We start from the raw sequence: 15,359 nt of genomic DNA, 5'->3' as shown, positions 1-15,359 counted from the left end.
ACAATTACCTCTTTTTTTCCTGGAAGAGAACCCTTTTGTGATGAGGTGTCCCACAGAGAAGGATTTCCTGACTACTGTGGCAATGTGATTATCAAAGGAGAGACTACTGTCCAGCTGGGTCCCAAGGTCTCTTATCACACATTTGGCGTTATGTAGACTGCTGTTTATGTGGTAGTTCATGGGCACAGAGTTTTTACCAAAGGGGATGACAATGCACTTTTTGGCATTGAGCTTGAGGCCATGCCTCTGACACCAGGCATTTGTCTCAGTGAGGCCCTTCTGTAGGATGTCCACATCATTTGGGGACTCAACTATGGCTCCTAGTTTGCAGTCATCTGTGAACTTCGTTAGCCAGAGACCTTCTGTGTTAGCCTGTACTTCAAAGAAGTAGATACCAAACAGGAGAGGTCCCAGGACTGAACCCTGTGGTACTTCACTTGCCACTGGTTTGAAGTAAGATTTGGAGTCTGCAACTTTCACAGTGTGGGTTCTGTCAGTGAGCCAGTTGGCAACCCATCTTGTGATGTGGGGATTTATACCTAGTTTAGTGAGTTTAGCTATAATTCCAGAATGGGGAATGGTGTTGAAAGCCTTGGCGAGGTCAAGATAGGCTGTGTGAACCACCTTACCCTCGTCTATGGCTTTGGTGACTTCCTCAAAGAAGTTGATCAGGTTCAGAAGGCATGATCTGTCTTTCACAAACCCGAACTGGGTGGGGTCCAGAATTTGGAGGTTACCAATGTCTTTATTTTTGAGTTCCATGATGACACATTCCATGGCCTTGCAGACCAGGCTCGTCAGGCTAATAGGGCGATAGTACCTAGGATCAGTGGTGGCTCCCCCTTTGTGAAGTGGGATAACTGTTACTGTGTGCCACTCAGCGGGCACAAAACCTGACGTGAGACTGTGATTGAACATGGTGCTAAGGTGGGGAGCCAGTTAGTGTAAAACGCAGCCTGGGATGTTGTCCGGTCCTATGGATGCTGTATTTTTGGTTTTACAGAGTGCAGCTTTTACCTGCATAGATGTGATTACAGGGACTCTGCATTCCTCCTGTATAGACATGGGGCCTTTAGGGAGTGAGAGGGGGGTAAAGTTAGCACAGAACCTATCTGCCAGGATGTTGGCAATATCAGTTGGTTCTGTAATTTTCATGCTGTTGTGCTGTAACTCAGAGCAGATCTAGGTGTTGCCATCGAGATTCTTGACATAGCTATAGAATGCTTTGTGGTTGCCCTTAGAATCAGTGGCAATTTTGTTTTCCTAGCTAGCTTTGGAGGATCTTATAAGGGATCTCAGCTTCTTACTGATGCTGACCAGGGAGCTCCTCCACTCATGGGATTTTACTCTCTTTTGCAACAGTTTCATCCTTCTGTTGTAGAGTTTGTTTATGGCAGGGGACCCACCAGATTGGCTTCCTTTTTTTGGAGGATAGAGTCTTGGTTCTGTTTGGGATAGCACGATCCATGCACTCATGTTAAGTGCTTATAGAGTGCATTTGTGTAGGATTCAGCAGTCATAACTGTATTGTCCATTCTGTCTTAAGAAACATGAAGTTGGCTTTGGAGAAATATTTTACCGTGGTTTCCTTAACGGTGGGTGGGGGTGGGATGTTTATATCTAGGGTGATTAGCTTATGATCGGATATGACCACCGAGGAGATGACTTCAGGTGTGGAACACCAGTCACTCATGTTGGTAATGACTAGGTCTAGGATATTGTTGCCCCTGGTGGGGATGTGGATAAGGTGATGTAGGGCATTGGAATTTATGAATTCCAGAAAGGGTTGAGCAAAGGAGTTGGTGCATGAGTAGTTTTCCCAGTTAATGGTGGGTAGTTGAAATCATCCATTATTAGGGTGTTTGGTTGAAACCTAATATTTTCCAGTATATCAAGAAGAGAGGAGTGGGAATCCTGAGGCATGGTGGGGGATCTGTAGCAAGCTACAATTTGGATTGCACTTTTGCCCAGAGATAGTTGCGCTTGGATAACCTCGGATGCATTATGCTGAGCAACTAGCCTGGAGGTGTGGATATCCGTAATGAATATGGACACACCTCCACTTTTGGTGTTCTGGTCCAGGTTAGCTGGCTGAAAAGTGTGGTATGAGTTATAGCCTGGTAATGCAGGGGTGCTCTCTAGAGCCTTGAAACAGGTCTCAGTCACTGCACAGATATCGATGTTCTTCATTGTAAGGAGTGCCTTGAGTGAGTGCATTTTGAGATTTTAGACTTCTAGCATTGAGTAGCATTACCCTCAGTTTTTGCTTGCCTGTTCCTGTTATAGTGGTGAATTTGTCATTTGAACCTTGCCTAAAAAAGGCACTATACGGGCACCAAGACCCTTAGCCAGTATCTGGAATCCCAGGGGCGACAGGTGCAGGCCATCTCTGGCAAAGCATCGTGGTCTGTCGACAATGTCGTCCCAGGCAGACAGATACTGGATCCACTTAGAATGACACCAGAAGCTTAGCCAATTGTTGAAGTCAATCATTTTCTCCTTGTGCTGCGGTATCATTCTGGGCGATGGCAGGATGCTACTCAGGGCTAGAGTTATACCTGCCTAGGCTACAAGATTGGAGAGCTCTTCCATGTCTCTTTTCATGTAGTCCAGGGAGGTACGTCTTAGGTCATTCACATCTATATGGACAATGACAGAGTCATATTTGTACTTGTGGAGTGAGCTGAGTACATGGGTTATGCGTCGGATCCTGGCACCCAACAGGCAGCTGACAGTAACCTTCTCCTTGTTTAGCCTGGTGAGTGGGACATCAGTGTGCCAGACTATAGAGTCACCTATGACTAGTGTATTGGGTACGTTGTTTTGCCTTATGGGCTGTGGTTTATTGGCACACACAGTCTGTGGGCTATATGTGATTTGGGTTGTGTTGGGGGGTGGAGGTTGCTTGCATTTCTGCTTTGAAGGTCTCTGTTGCTTGAGCATATTATTATTGAGAGCCTCTGCAAATGTTGTGTTTCTATGTGTGGATTTTGGTGGTGTAGGTTTAGTGGGACTATGTGATGAGTGTGGTGTGGTGAAAGTGTTTACCTTCTCCTCTTGACTGTCAATTTCAGTCTTGGTTGGAGAGTGCTTTACCTCCAGTTTGGCTAGATAAGTGCATCTCTCACAGGTTGTGGTGTTGGGTGGTGGGAGGAGAGGGTTGTCTGTGTACGTGAGGCAATTGCTACATTGCCCTAGGATGCCCAAATTAATCAGATAGGAGAGAACACTGGGAGCTGACCATTGGACATGCCTGAATAAAAAACTACTTTCCTCTAGACAAGTGAGGAAAGTGAGTATAAGAGCTGTTTTTCTCTAAGCAAGTGAGGAAAGTAAGTACAAAAACTGTTTTCCTCTAGGTAAAGAGGAAGGATGAGTGCTGTAGTAATTTGTAGCTTATTTAGTGCTAACAAGTTCTGAACAAGTGCTGAGCACAAATAAGCAAAATCAAGTGCTAAAACTAAGAATGTGTACCTGGATCTTGTGGTAGATAGGCTACCTAGTGCTTACCACTTCCACTGATAAGCTAGAAGGCTTCCCTCCAACACAGAAAGGCTTGGGGGGTCAGAAGCTTACAAACAGTCCTGGATACAGCAAATCTGTATCTGGACTAGACTAGTTATGGGAAAGATGGAAAACAAGTGCAAATGCAGGCTTTTAAAACAGTAAGTTGAAAGATATGGAAAAACTTCCAAATGGCTGCTAAACTACAATTTCTGGGCCAGAAACCACTCTTGTGGTAGATAGGCTACCTAGTGCTTACCACTCCCACTAATAAGCTAGAAGGCTTCCCTCCAACACAGAAAGGTATAGGGGGCTCTGAGGCTTACAAACAGTCCTGGATACAGCAAATCTGTATTTGGACTAGACAAGTTTCAGGAAAGGTGGGAAACAAATGCAAATGTAAGCTTTTAAATCAGAAAGTTGAAAGAGATGGAAAACCTGCCAAACGGCCTGTAAACTACAATTTTTGGGCCAGAAACCACTCTTACGGTAGATAGGCTATCTAGTGCTTACCACTCCCACTGATATGCTAGAAGGCTTCCCTCCAACACAGAAAGGCTTGGGGGGCTCAGAAGCTTACAAACAGTCCTGGATACAGCAAATGTGTATCTGGACTAGACTAGTTACAGGAAAGGTGGGAAATGAGCGCAAACACTGGCTTTTAAACCAGAAAGTTGAAATAGATGGAAAAACTGCCCAAACAGCCAATAAACTACAATTTCTGGGCCAGAAACCACTCTTGTGGTAGATATGCTACCTAGTGCTTACCACTCCCACTGATAAGCTAGAAGGCTTCCCTCCAACACAGAAAGGCTTTGGGGGCTCAGAAGCTTACAAACAGTCATGGTTACATCAAATCTGTATCTGGACTAGACTAGTTACAGGAAAGGCAGGAAACAAGCTTAAAATGTTTTTTTTTTTTTTTTTTTTGTAAAGTGGAAAGGGAGAAAAGAGAAACACAAGATAATTCAAAATTAAGGACCTAAGTGGATTGCCCTTCATAAATGTTCTCTCTGTATTAGGCAGAATGAGCTAGTGACACTAGACTGGAATTGAGCTGGGATAAAGCTGAACAGATGGGACTGGTAGGAGTGGCCGAAGTCAAAAATAGGATCTTGCTTTACTCGGTTGAGTGAGCAAAAGAGATAGACCCAGGAGGAGTGTTGAAACACAAATTTACAGAAGGGGCAGGCAATTCCAAAGTCACCAAGATTAATTCCACAACAGGAACAGGGAGGGCAGGCAGGAAACTAACTGCAGAGACAGAGAGAAACCACAGTATTCTATGAAACAATTGAATAGAAAAATAAATAACTAGAGAGAGACACAGACCACAATATTCAATGAAACAAATAGAAAAATAAAATGCAGTACAATCTTTAACACTGCAAGTTTGTATTTAACTCAGCTATTAATGCAGTTGATTGTAGGCATGTAGCAGAAGCCAAACAACTCAGATATTGAGCAGTAATAAATTCAAAGATATGTGACTAACACTTATAAATACAAAGAAACCCTCTAGGCCAAGAGTTTTACACTGAATATCAATGAAGTGAAACACAATAGCCCCCACTTACTGCAGAGAGAGGGGGGGACTACAGTATTCTATGAAACAATTAAATGGAAAAATAAATAACTAGAGAGAGAGAGACAACCCATAATATTCAATGAAACAATTAAATAGAAAAATAAAATGCAGTACAATCTTTAACACTGCAAGTTTGTACTTAACTCCGCTACTAATGCAGTTGATTGTAGGTATGTAGCAGAAGCCAAACAGCTCAGATATTGAGCAGTAATAAATTCAAAGATATGTGACTAACACTTATAAATACAAAGAAATCCTCTAGGCTAAGAGTTTAACACTGAATATCAATGAAATAGAACACAATAATTCAGATACAAAGATGAGCATGACTATTTTCATGTAGTGTGGTAGCTGTGCATAAGTCTAAATTTGAGAGGGGCTGGTGGGTTGCAAGCATAAAGTCATTGACAGAAATTTTCCTAATTTAAGAGGAACACCCGATTCACATGACTGTTGTAATTTCAGCTAAAAAACATGTTGCATCCTTTACCATGAAAAGAAGTCACTTCCACCCCTAATGGAAGCTAAGCATAATGCAACATGCAAGATTCTCAATACAAATGCTTGTAAAATACTGTATTTAGTACCTATACATGAAAAGAGATGCATATTGGTTCTCTTATGACAGTTCCAGAGAATTATATTTGGACAGTTGGGTATAAAATGAACCATAAACTGCTATTCTACTCCTAAGGGTTTAAATGTAGGTCACTGCTAAATCTGGTCCCATCACACTGTTCTCCTCAGTAAAGAGTTCTGGTCATGGAACATCTCTACTAGGGCAAAAACAGTTCACTTAGCACCGGCACATTCTACATTCTTCATGTTGAAAAGATATCTTGGGAGAACTGCCTACATATGAGATGACCTCACTACATGAACTGTAGGTAGCACACATGGAAAGATTTTCCTTGCAGGCCTGCACTGGTTCAAGCACTTGCAAGCAGGGACTTTATGAATGTAGCATGGTATGATAACTTTCACTTTTTAATAATTCTATAAGGGAACATGGAAAAGTTTTAAGTTGCCAACAATACTTATGAGTTGATGAAAGGACATGAAGTCTATGTAGCAGACACACACTGATCCATCCATTTATCTTCCACATCCCCTTTTCCTCCATTTTGGCACATGTGGCCCGGGGTGTTACATCAATAGTGACAGTCATCTACAGCCACTGTTCACACTACTGGATATATACTAATATCATAGTTTATTACTTAGTTTATCCAAATTATTTAATTTTCATTTTTTTGTTGGGATAGCTCTGTCAAAGAACATTGCAAAGATGATGAGTAATGTCTAATTTAGAGGATGCAATGAATACCTACAATGTGATGAGAGGACATGAACAGTCGGTAGCATGGATACACATCACTTTTTGTTAGGTTATGAAAATTATGCTTTTTCATATTTTTTTAAATAATACTGCAAGGGAACTTGGCAAGATGATGAAAAAATTATCCTTCTGAGATACTTATGAATTCATGATATACAGAAACTGTATGATGCATATACAGACAGATATCACTGTTTATTTTTCAAGTCATGAAAATAATGATTTTTTTCATACATGTGTGAAATGAGATCCAAGTTTGAAGCTGGCATTAATACTTACAACTTCATGACATGACAGGAACTGAATGTAGTGCACACACAGATATCATTGCTTTTTTTCACTTGGGTAATGACATTATGCTGTTTATCATATTTTTTGTGGATAACTCTGTCAGGGCACATGACAAGATGATGAGTACAGTCTAATTTTGAAGTTACCATCAATATGTATGACTTCATGACAAGACAGAAATTGTCTGTTAAATACCTCGACAAATACAATGTTCATCTATTACTTAGGTTATGAAAATTATGATGTGTTCAATATTTTTGCAAATGACTCTGTAAAGGAGCATGACAAAATGATGAGTCAAGTCAAGTAAAATGTACAGTTTCATGACATGAATGGTAGGTAGCACACTCAGACAGATATCACAGTTTGTCAGATTATGAAAATTAATATTTTTGTGGACGTCTCTCTAAAGAAAAGGCAAACTGATGAGCAAAGTATAGGGTTGAAGCTGTGATTATTAGGAACCTATTTCCACCATACCTAATGTTTTATCTATTACACTTGTTAAAATATAATCTTTTGGTCATTATGGAAATATTTCTTACTATTATGTCCAAATCTCTAGAATTGGAACACAGGGACAACATATATGATGACTCATTTTGAAGCTCACATCACTCTGCAAAAATTCCCTACTTCTGTTACAGAAGCTGAGATTTTACAGCTTTAGTATTGGATTATGAGAACTATGACATCATATTTCTGTGAATGTCTCACTAAACGAGCATGGCACAATACTGTCTTGAAGGTGACATCTAAACAAATCATTTGCAGACAGTACATGTCAACAAGGTATGGTCATAGAGATGCTGTAACTTGTTTTTCTAAATATGCAAAAATATGCATAATATCTGCACTGATCAGCAAGTATTAAATAATACTTTTGAATTGTAATGTCTGTATTTACATCACTGTGAAGATGTGTGCCTGTTGAAAAATTTTCAAATTGGTAAAGCTGCTATGGTCAAAGAGTTTTGAACATTTGTTTACAGTATGGTGGTAGAAACATTCTCTGAAAATGACCTCTATATGCACTACTGCTCTTATGGGAGAAGTTAGCAGCCAGTATTTTAGAGCTACTTTGGAATGAATTCGTGAACGAGAGATCTGATCTGACTGAAGAGTTTTTTTAGGTTAGGCAGATGTTAAAGACTGCAGCTTGACCAAACAGTTGTGGTATATCAAGTTTATTAACTTCAAACAAAACTTTACATATGAGAAAGAATAAAGAACTCACCAAACCAACAACTATAACCTTCGCAATAAAAATAGAAACCCAATGAAAGTCAAATTTGCAAAGGTATGGCTCCAGAATAAACAGTTGTAAAAAATCCAAGGCAGCAGTAAAATAAATCCAGTGTCTCAGAGGAACTTGATGTTAGCTCAGCTTTGCTTTATTCACACTTTACATATAATTTTTCATCATATCAGTAATGGTAATAACATTTAGCTCATAACAAAGAAAAACTGGCAAACAAAATAGGTCCATTTGGATCAGTGTTCTACACTGGTCAACAAATATGTAAATAAAATCACAGATTACATATCAAAACAAGACTAGAAAGAATAAGTACAAATCAAATAAATAGTGCAAAAATGGCAATAAGTACAATATCAACAATAAATGAAAAGGAAAATAAATACATTAGTAAATAAATAAATTACAAACAAACCTGTATATCTAAAAAACAACTGTTACTGCCTTTAGACCAGTGCTAAAAATATTTAATCCTTCTAGTTATACCAGCCCTTCCTTCATATCTAATACTTAATCTTCTTTATGGCTTCATCAATACCCCCCTTCTACACACTTTTTATATACACAACAGATATATATTCAATTCATTCTTTTCATCCTTAACATAAAACCCATACTCAATCTATAAATTATAGTTCTTATATGCTGACAACTTACCTACATTTTACATCTTCCCTAAAAATTTCTCATCTCACATATTTAAAAAACACTCTCTTTACTCCTCCTTACTACAAACTACTCTTACTACACATTCCTTCTTGCATCTGTTAAAATGCCATTTTTGCCTTAAACTGCAGATTACCTTAAGAATATCTCCATATTCTACCATTCACCTTCTTTCTTAGACCTTATCTGTTCTCTTGCTACTGCCTGTATTACCTTTTGACGCACATTTTTATAGAGAACCATAAGATAGCATCACCAGCTATTTTCATTATACCTTTTTCCTGTCAAATCCCACATCATTTATATCTAAATCCCATACCGTTATACTTCTCCAGTAGTAGTACATAAGAATATGATTTTCATATCTATTTAATTTCCTATACTTAAATTCCCACTGCTTAGAATACTTCAACCATAACATTTTCAATAACAAACATTTTATATGAACCCAAGTTCAATAAAAATGCATACAAAGAAGCTAAAAGCATCACCAGGGTCACGAAACGTAATTCCCTTTCTATTCTAGTTTTAACTTTGACCCCCCCCCCCCAAAAAAAAAATAATAATAATAATTTTGACTCCTGCATTTTCTGGGAATGAAAAACACCTCCTAAATAATTTCATCATAAAAACTGAATACCATAGTGCCCATACAATTAAACCATGCAGAAATGTGTCTGCATATACTACTACCAGGTCCTTGTAACTTACCACCAGCAGTCTGTCACTTGAAATAGCTTGTATACATTCACATATGTACACACATGCTTATACAGTCACTCTGCAACAACTATCCACCACATGGATCACAGTTATATCAAGTACTTCAATACAGTAATGCGTCATGCCTTGTCCAATGTAAACACTGTGTGACAAATGTGAATAGTTTTACTCTTCTCTATATGTATGTATTGTAACATGTGCTACTAGCTGCAGCAGTTATTGCAACTTGTACTGTGAATTACTTGTACCTGAAAGTTACTAGTTACTGTGCATTGAAAGACCAGTCCTCCAACCAGGTTAACAAATATAAACAAACTTTATTTTTAAAACTCATTCTACAAGCTTTCCAAGTCCTGCTGTTGATTCACTCCCCATCTGAGGCCAAAGGTAAGCCCGGAATACTAATCTTTTTTGTTTGTTGTCATGTCCAAATCACTCTTAGACGGTATGAATATAGCCTTGAATCTCATCTAGAAATATACCAATGCCTAGTGGGACTACCCTGGTTAACAAGAAAGTGCTAATGCCACAGTTGATATCAGAAGATCACTGCTTGCCCTTGGGGTCATGAGGCCTGATGCTTTAGGTGGAGAACCTTATCAACCTTGGAAGGATGTTATTACCCCGATAACGTCCACCCTGGAAGAAATTATTACACTTACAGAATGGACTATTAAATTGTTTTGTATTTCATTTATTACTGTATGCTTTTTTTACTATTTTAATGTAAAATAGTTCCTCTGCCTAATGTTTCAAACTTGCTGTAGCATATGCAACTGTTATTGGAGGAAGGATTTTACATTCAGAACAAAAGTGATACAAGTATTTAATGTCCACACCCACACATTCAGAAATGCAGACAAAGTCACACATATATACATAAAAGATCACAAACGCACACATTTGTTTAGCAATTACAGCCAGTTAGTTGGCTGAATACACTTCAGACATCTCTTTGTGATCACATGAATGAAAACAAAATCATGCAACACAAGGTACTGCAACCCCACCATGCCCCTTAGCAGTCCTTAATTTTTCAAAATGTCCCTGATTTTGCCAGATAGTTTTGCTCTGTTCCTCACAGAATGCTTGACTATAGTCTTCAGTGATCTACCAGTAAAGTGATGAATAATGTCAGATGTTACGGTTTCATACTTATTTTTTAGACAATGCATGCTGGTGGACTGCCTGTTGCACTTGAAAGAAGACATGCTATGCTTCTCACTCACTCACTGAGTCACTCAAGCACTCACTCACACACAGAACTTTTCTTCTTTAATTTTACATCTGGTAAACAACAAAGCCATGCTTAGTAAACATTAAAAATGTCATCCGTTTGCTTTTTTCTGTTCAAGCTTCATGGCAGCTTAAGCAGACTTTTTTTTTACCTGGCCTTATCTATACATTAACAACCTGTTGGAGAGAATGATCATCCTCCAATTGGGGATGACATGTTTCATCCATACTCTACGGGAAAATAAATACACCACTAGTGGTGACAAATGAGCATCTCTGCCTTACACTAGACACGCCTTACCTTGGGTAAATCACAGTTTCTGAAAGAAACCTTCTACTGTTAAGAACAAAACATTTACCTGAGATGGCATACAGAAAATGTCACAAATCAAATAAAGGTATACAGCAGCACATGCTTGCATATTCTGTTTGTAATTTGTGATTCCAGTAAATCTTTGCAGTATTTCGAGTGCAATGGTCTGTAGGATATCACCATATAAATAATGACAGTAATATACTTTATGCATATAGCGTACCTAGCACAACAAGTTAAAATGGTAATACTTCAAAATATTTAACTTACTGGAGCTTAAGAAGTGGTTCAATTCCTAATATGTAATGCATTATGAGATTCAAAAATTCTTCAGGATCTGAAAAAACAAATACAGCATTCATTTATTTTTACACATAAATGTATATTCTTAAGTAAATAAACAATAAGGAAAAAATGAAAAAGATAACCACTTGAACAGCCTTCCAGGGAAATCATATTTTACTGAGTGTTAAGTCACAATGCTGCATGTCAAATAATTCATAATAAAATGTTCATAACACACGTCAAAACAACATCAGAATATCCCTATGGACAACATACAGTGGAAGATTAATGTCCCATATGCCTCTCAACTGCCCTGATTTTCATCGTTGAGTCTGGCTCAAAATGTTGCTTTGTCCTCCTTAAAAAATTTTACATTACTTTTTTATTTTTGAGAAAAGGTAGTGGATTGTATTTCAAACAGATGATTAGTTACAATTTAATTTTGCTTCACAAAATGCATGTTAATTCATGCATTCATATTCTGTTAATACTCCAAGTAGTTATCACCAATATTTAAAAATGTCCCTGATTATTTTTCAATTAGTCCCAGATTCTGTAAATAAATTGAGCGACGTGCCCCAACCATTTAAATTTACCACAGAAATAGCAAACATTGGATTATAGACTACAGACAGAAATGGCTAACAACTTAAAGATAAGGAAAGAAGAATAAACATCTGCTATTCTACTGGGGGGCACAATGGCCTGCAGAAATGTAGAATTAACATCTGAAATATGGTGGGGAATTCTGAAAAGTGTTTCGGAAAGACAAGTGCTTCTAACATTAACAGCTGAGATGTAGCACCAATAAGTATGCAGCCATGCATACGAGTTACAGAAATAAAAAAAGCTGGATACAGGACAAGAGGAAAGTTAATGCAAGGAACTTCAATGGAAATGGACTGAAGTGTAATCTGAAAGTTGTGCATCCCATATTTTGGAGCTTTGTGTAGAACAAACAGAATTATAATCATGAAGGAGAAATGTTACATTACTGGTGTTCAAGACAATAACTTTTTCTAACTTTGAAATCTGTGGTCAAATTTGAAAATTCATCTTAGAAAGGATATATTGTAGGCCTTTCTGTCAGTGTACCATCATACTTGTGTCTGACAGTGTTGCAGCCAGGTGCTGAGTCAGGTACTGTATGCCATTCAGGGTACCTTAGAAGAAATGAGAAAAGATGAATCAAACACATATTTAGCTGACCTGCTGTCACTGAAAAGTGTTCATCTGTATCACTCTGGAGCCAGCGTCCTAGGAACTAAAGCAGTCAGCCATGGGACTGGTTTAAGTAGTTGGAGGCCAGTTCACTTGCTTCGGGAAAGGTATAGGGATCTGTTACTACTAAACTGGCTCCTACTGGAGACCAGAAAAAAGCTGATCAAGAGTGAAACATAACTGGGATACAAGCAGAAACTGATGCTAATTGAGGGCATTTGGACCTGAGCATGGTATGTTCATATCTGTCAAAATGTTACACCAGCAAAGTAATCTGATACCATTGCATACTTTTTTATAACATTGGGAGATTGGAGGAGAGTGACTAACTGACAGCAATCTGTGTGCACTGGATTTGTCAGCAGCCATGGCACCTGTTACCAGGTTCTGTTTTTAAAGTGAATTCTGTTTGGGTGGGTTTAGTGTCCCCATCCCTGACTTTCAATCTTTAAAAAAAGTAGGGACAGGAGCTAAAGGGTTGCATAAACCTTTCAAACAAAATTATCTATCTATCTATCTATCTATCTATCTATCTATCTATCTATCTATCTATCTATCTATCTATCTATCTAATCTACAAGTTTGCAAAATAACACCAGACTGTGTAGGTGAAAAAATATCAGTGTGATTACCCCTGAACAGACAAATCTGTGTGCTCACATAACCACATCTCTTGTTATTCTGGACCCGCACTTATGGAAGTCCAATGTTCTTCATATGAGAAGTCCTGTCCATACCGGTCAACTGTCCAGATTTTTACCTCTCATTTTTGATCTGTCCTTCAAAAAAATTGGTGTTTTTCTGGCAAATCTTTGAGGATTAATATCACTAAATAATAATGGAAATCTGAGTTTCAGAATTCATACCCTTCAGAAAATGCTTTCTATTGCAAAACCTGCTAGTATATCAACTGTCTTGAATTCATAAGAAAAACAAAAGCTGTCCCTATTTTTGGGCCTTTGTACCCCCATTATTTTTCCCTTTGTCTAGATTTCTTGCGCTTTCAGGCTGAGATTCAAGATTTAAAGATTCAAAGAAAACTTTATTCTCATTTAGGAAACACAAGTGCAACCTAAACGAAATTACAGGTATCAACTCGTCATCAGAGTACAGAGAAAATTTATTTAAAAAAAAAAAAAAAGTTATCTCTTACCATAATGTTCCATCTGTGTTGTTAATCTTCACTTATCCTTGACTGTGGGTTCGGTTCTGAGCTTTGGAACAGACTCTGCCATTATTCCAGCTCGCGCCCTCCAAAAACTCTGGAGCTAAGATCTACCCATAATTCTCCTCACAAGATTACCTCAGATTGAGTTAGTGACAGATATGAAATAACAGATCAGAGACCACATCTGTATTTCTAGAATGAAATCCAATCTTTGGAAAGATCCGATCCACCAAGAAGCCGAAGGGCAGGTGGGAGTAGGAATGTCAAGGATAAGTGAAGACCGACAACACAGATTGAACATTATGGTAAGACATAACTTCTTTACCTGATGTTGTCAATCTTCACTTAGTCTTGGCTGTGGGACACAGTCCCCAGCTACCTAAATCTTGGGACAACTCACAGAAGAATATTCCTGAGCACCATCGAGCCAAATGATGCTCGTCCCCTGGAGACCAGATCCAGTTTGTAATGAGTAATAAATGGATGAGGAGATGCCCATGTTGCCACTGCACAAATGTCATCTATGGAAGCTCTAGCATGTAAAATTGCAGAAGCGGCTATTCCTCTTGTTGAATGTGCTTTAACAGGTCCTGGTAGTTGCATTTTCCAATTGTTCTAAACTAAAACTCTAAGCTGTTTAGCCAGAGTAACTTTAGAAACTGGTTTCCCCATAGCATCTGAAGAAAAGGAAACAAATAGGTGATCAGATTTTCTAACTTCCTTTGTTCTGTGAATGTAGAAACATAATTGTCTATGAACATCTAGTAAGTGTAGACAATATTCACCTTTATTTGAGAAGTTGGGGAAGACTGCTAGGAGTTGTATAGCCTGATTAATATTTGTTTCAGAAACTACCTTTGGTAAAAAAGAAAAAGGATTTGCTTGCAAGGAGACCCTGTCTTTATGAACAATTAGATAGGAAGTTTTGTAAGAGAAGGCCTGCATCTCAGATATCCTCCTAGCAGAAGTAATAGCTATTAAGAATAAAGTTTTCCAGGACAAAAGCTTCAGATTGCAATTTGTGGAAGGTTCAAAAACCAGACTCAAGTCTCAAGGTGCAGAAGATTCTTTATATGGAGGTCTGAGCATTGAAGTTTGTGGGACATTAAGGAAGTACAGTTTAAGCTAGTTAGAAAGTTTGAGATTGCAGCAAGATGCACTTTAGTGAAGGCAGATGCTCCTGCTTCAAAAAGTAATGTAAAAAATTCCAGGACTTTATCAATTGGTGCTGAATATGAGTCAAGGTTAGTCTCTGATGTCCATTTAGAACATTTATGCCACTTGTTAAGGTATCATTTTCTAGTTGAAGGTTTGTAGTAGGCCAGAACGATGCATTGGACCAGGGAAGGGAGAGAAGAATGCCTGTCAATCATCAGAACTGGAGAAGCCACTCAGTGAACTTGATATCCTGAAGATTCAGATGAAGTAGTCTGTCCAGATGGGACAATAGTCCAGTGTCCAAGGTTTCCGAATTAGATGAGGCCAAAGGTAGGGAAAACTAGACCTGTCGATGCCAGAATGGGGCGAGGAGAATTATTCTATTCTTCGACCTGTTGGCTTTCTTTAGAAACTGGGATATGAGAGGAAGTGGGAAAAGGCATACAATAGATTGGGGGGAGCAATCGTGAAGGAGAGCACCTCTCGGTGACTCTGCCAGAGGGGGGATTATGGCAAAGTAACTGCTGCACTTGTTCAGGGGGCACAAACAGATCACAGCAGGGTTGGCCCCAGTAGAGGAAAATATTTTCTGCCACCAATGGATTGAGA

The 15,359-nt window shown here is 38.6% G+C and overlaps 1 protein-coding gene across 2 annotated transcripts in view; it reads right to left on the bottom strand.

The window, feature by feature from the left end:
• LOC122798413 (ubiquitin carboxyl-terminal hydrolase CYLD-like) overlaps window positions 1–15,359 on the bottom strand; it is a 1,245,230-nt gene that overhangs the window by 239,389 nt on the left and 990,482 nt on the right. For both annotated transcript variants that reach the window (XM_044067332.1, XM_044067333.1), the window contains one exon: window positions 11,189–11,255. In XM_044067332.1, the coding sequence (XP_043923267.1) occupies window positions 11,189–11,255 (67 nt within the window). The remainder of the gene's footprint in view (window positions 1–11,188; window positions 11,256–15,359) is intronic.

The sequence above is a fragment of the Protopterus annectens genome, chromosome 3.part1, assembly GCF_019279795.1.
Source record: "Protopterus annectens isolate FY-2018-M chromosome 3.part1, PAN1.0, whole genome shotgun sequence".
Taxonomy (NCBI): Eukaryota; Metazoa; Chordata; order Ceratodontiformes; family Protopteridae; genus Protopterus; species Protopterus annectens.
This window is presented reverse-complemented; position numbering and strand designations above follow the sequence as displayed.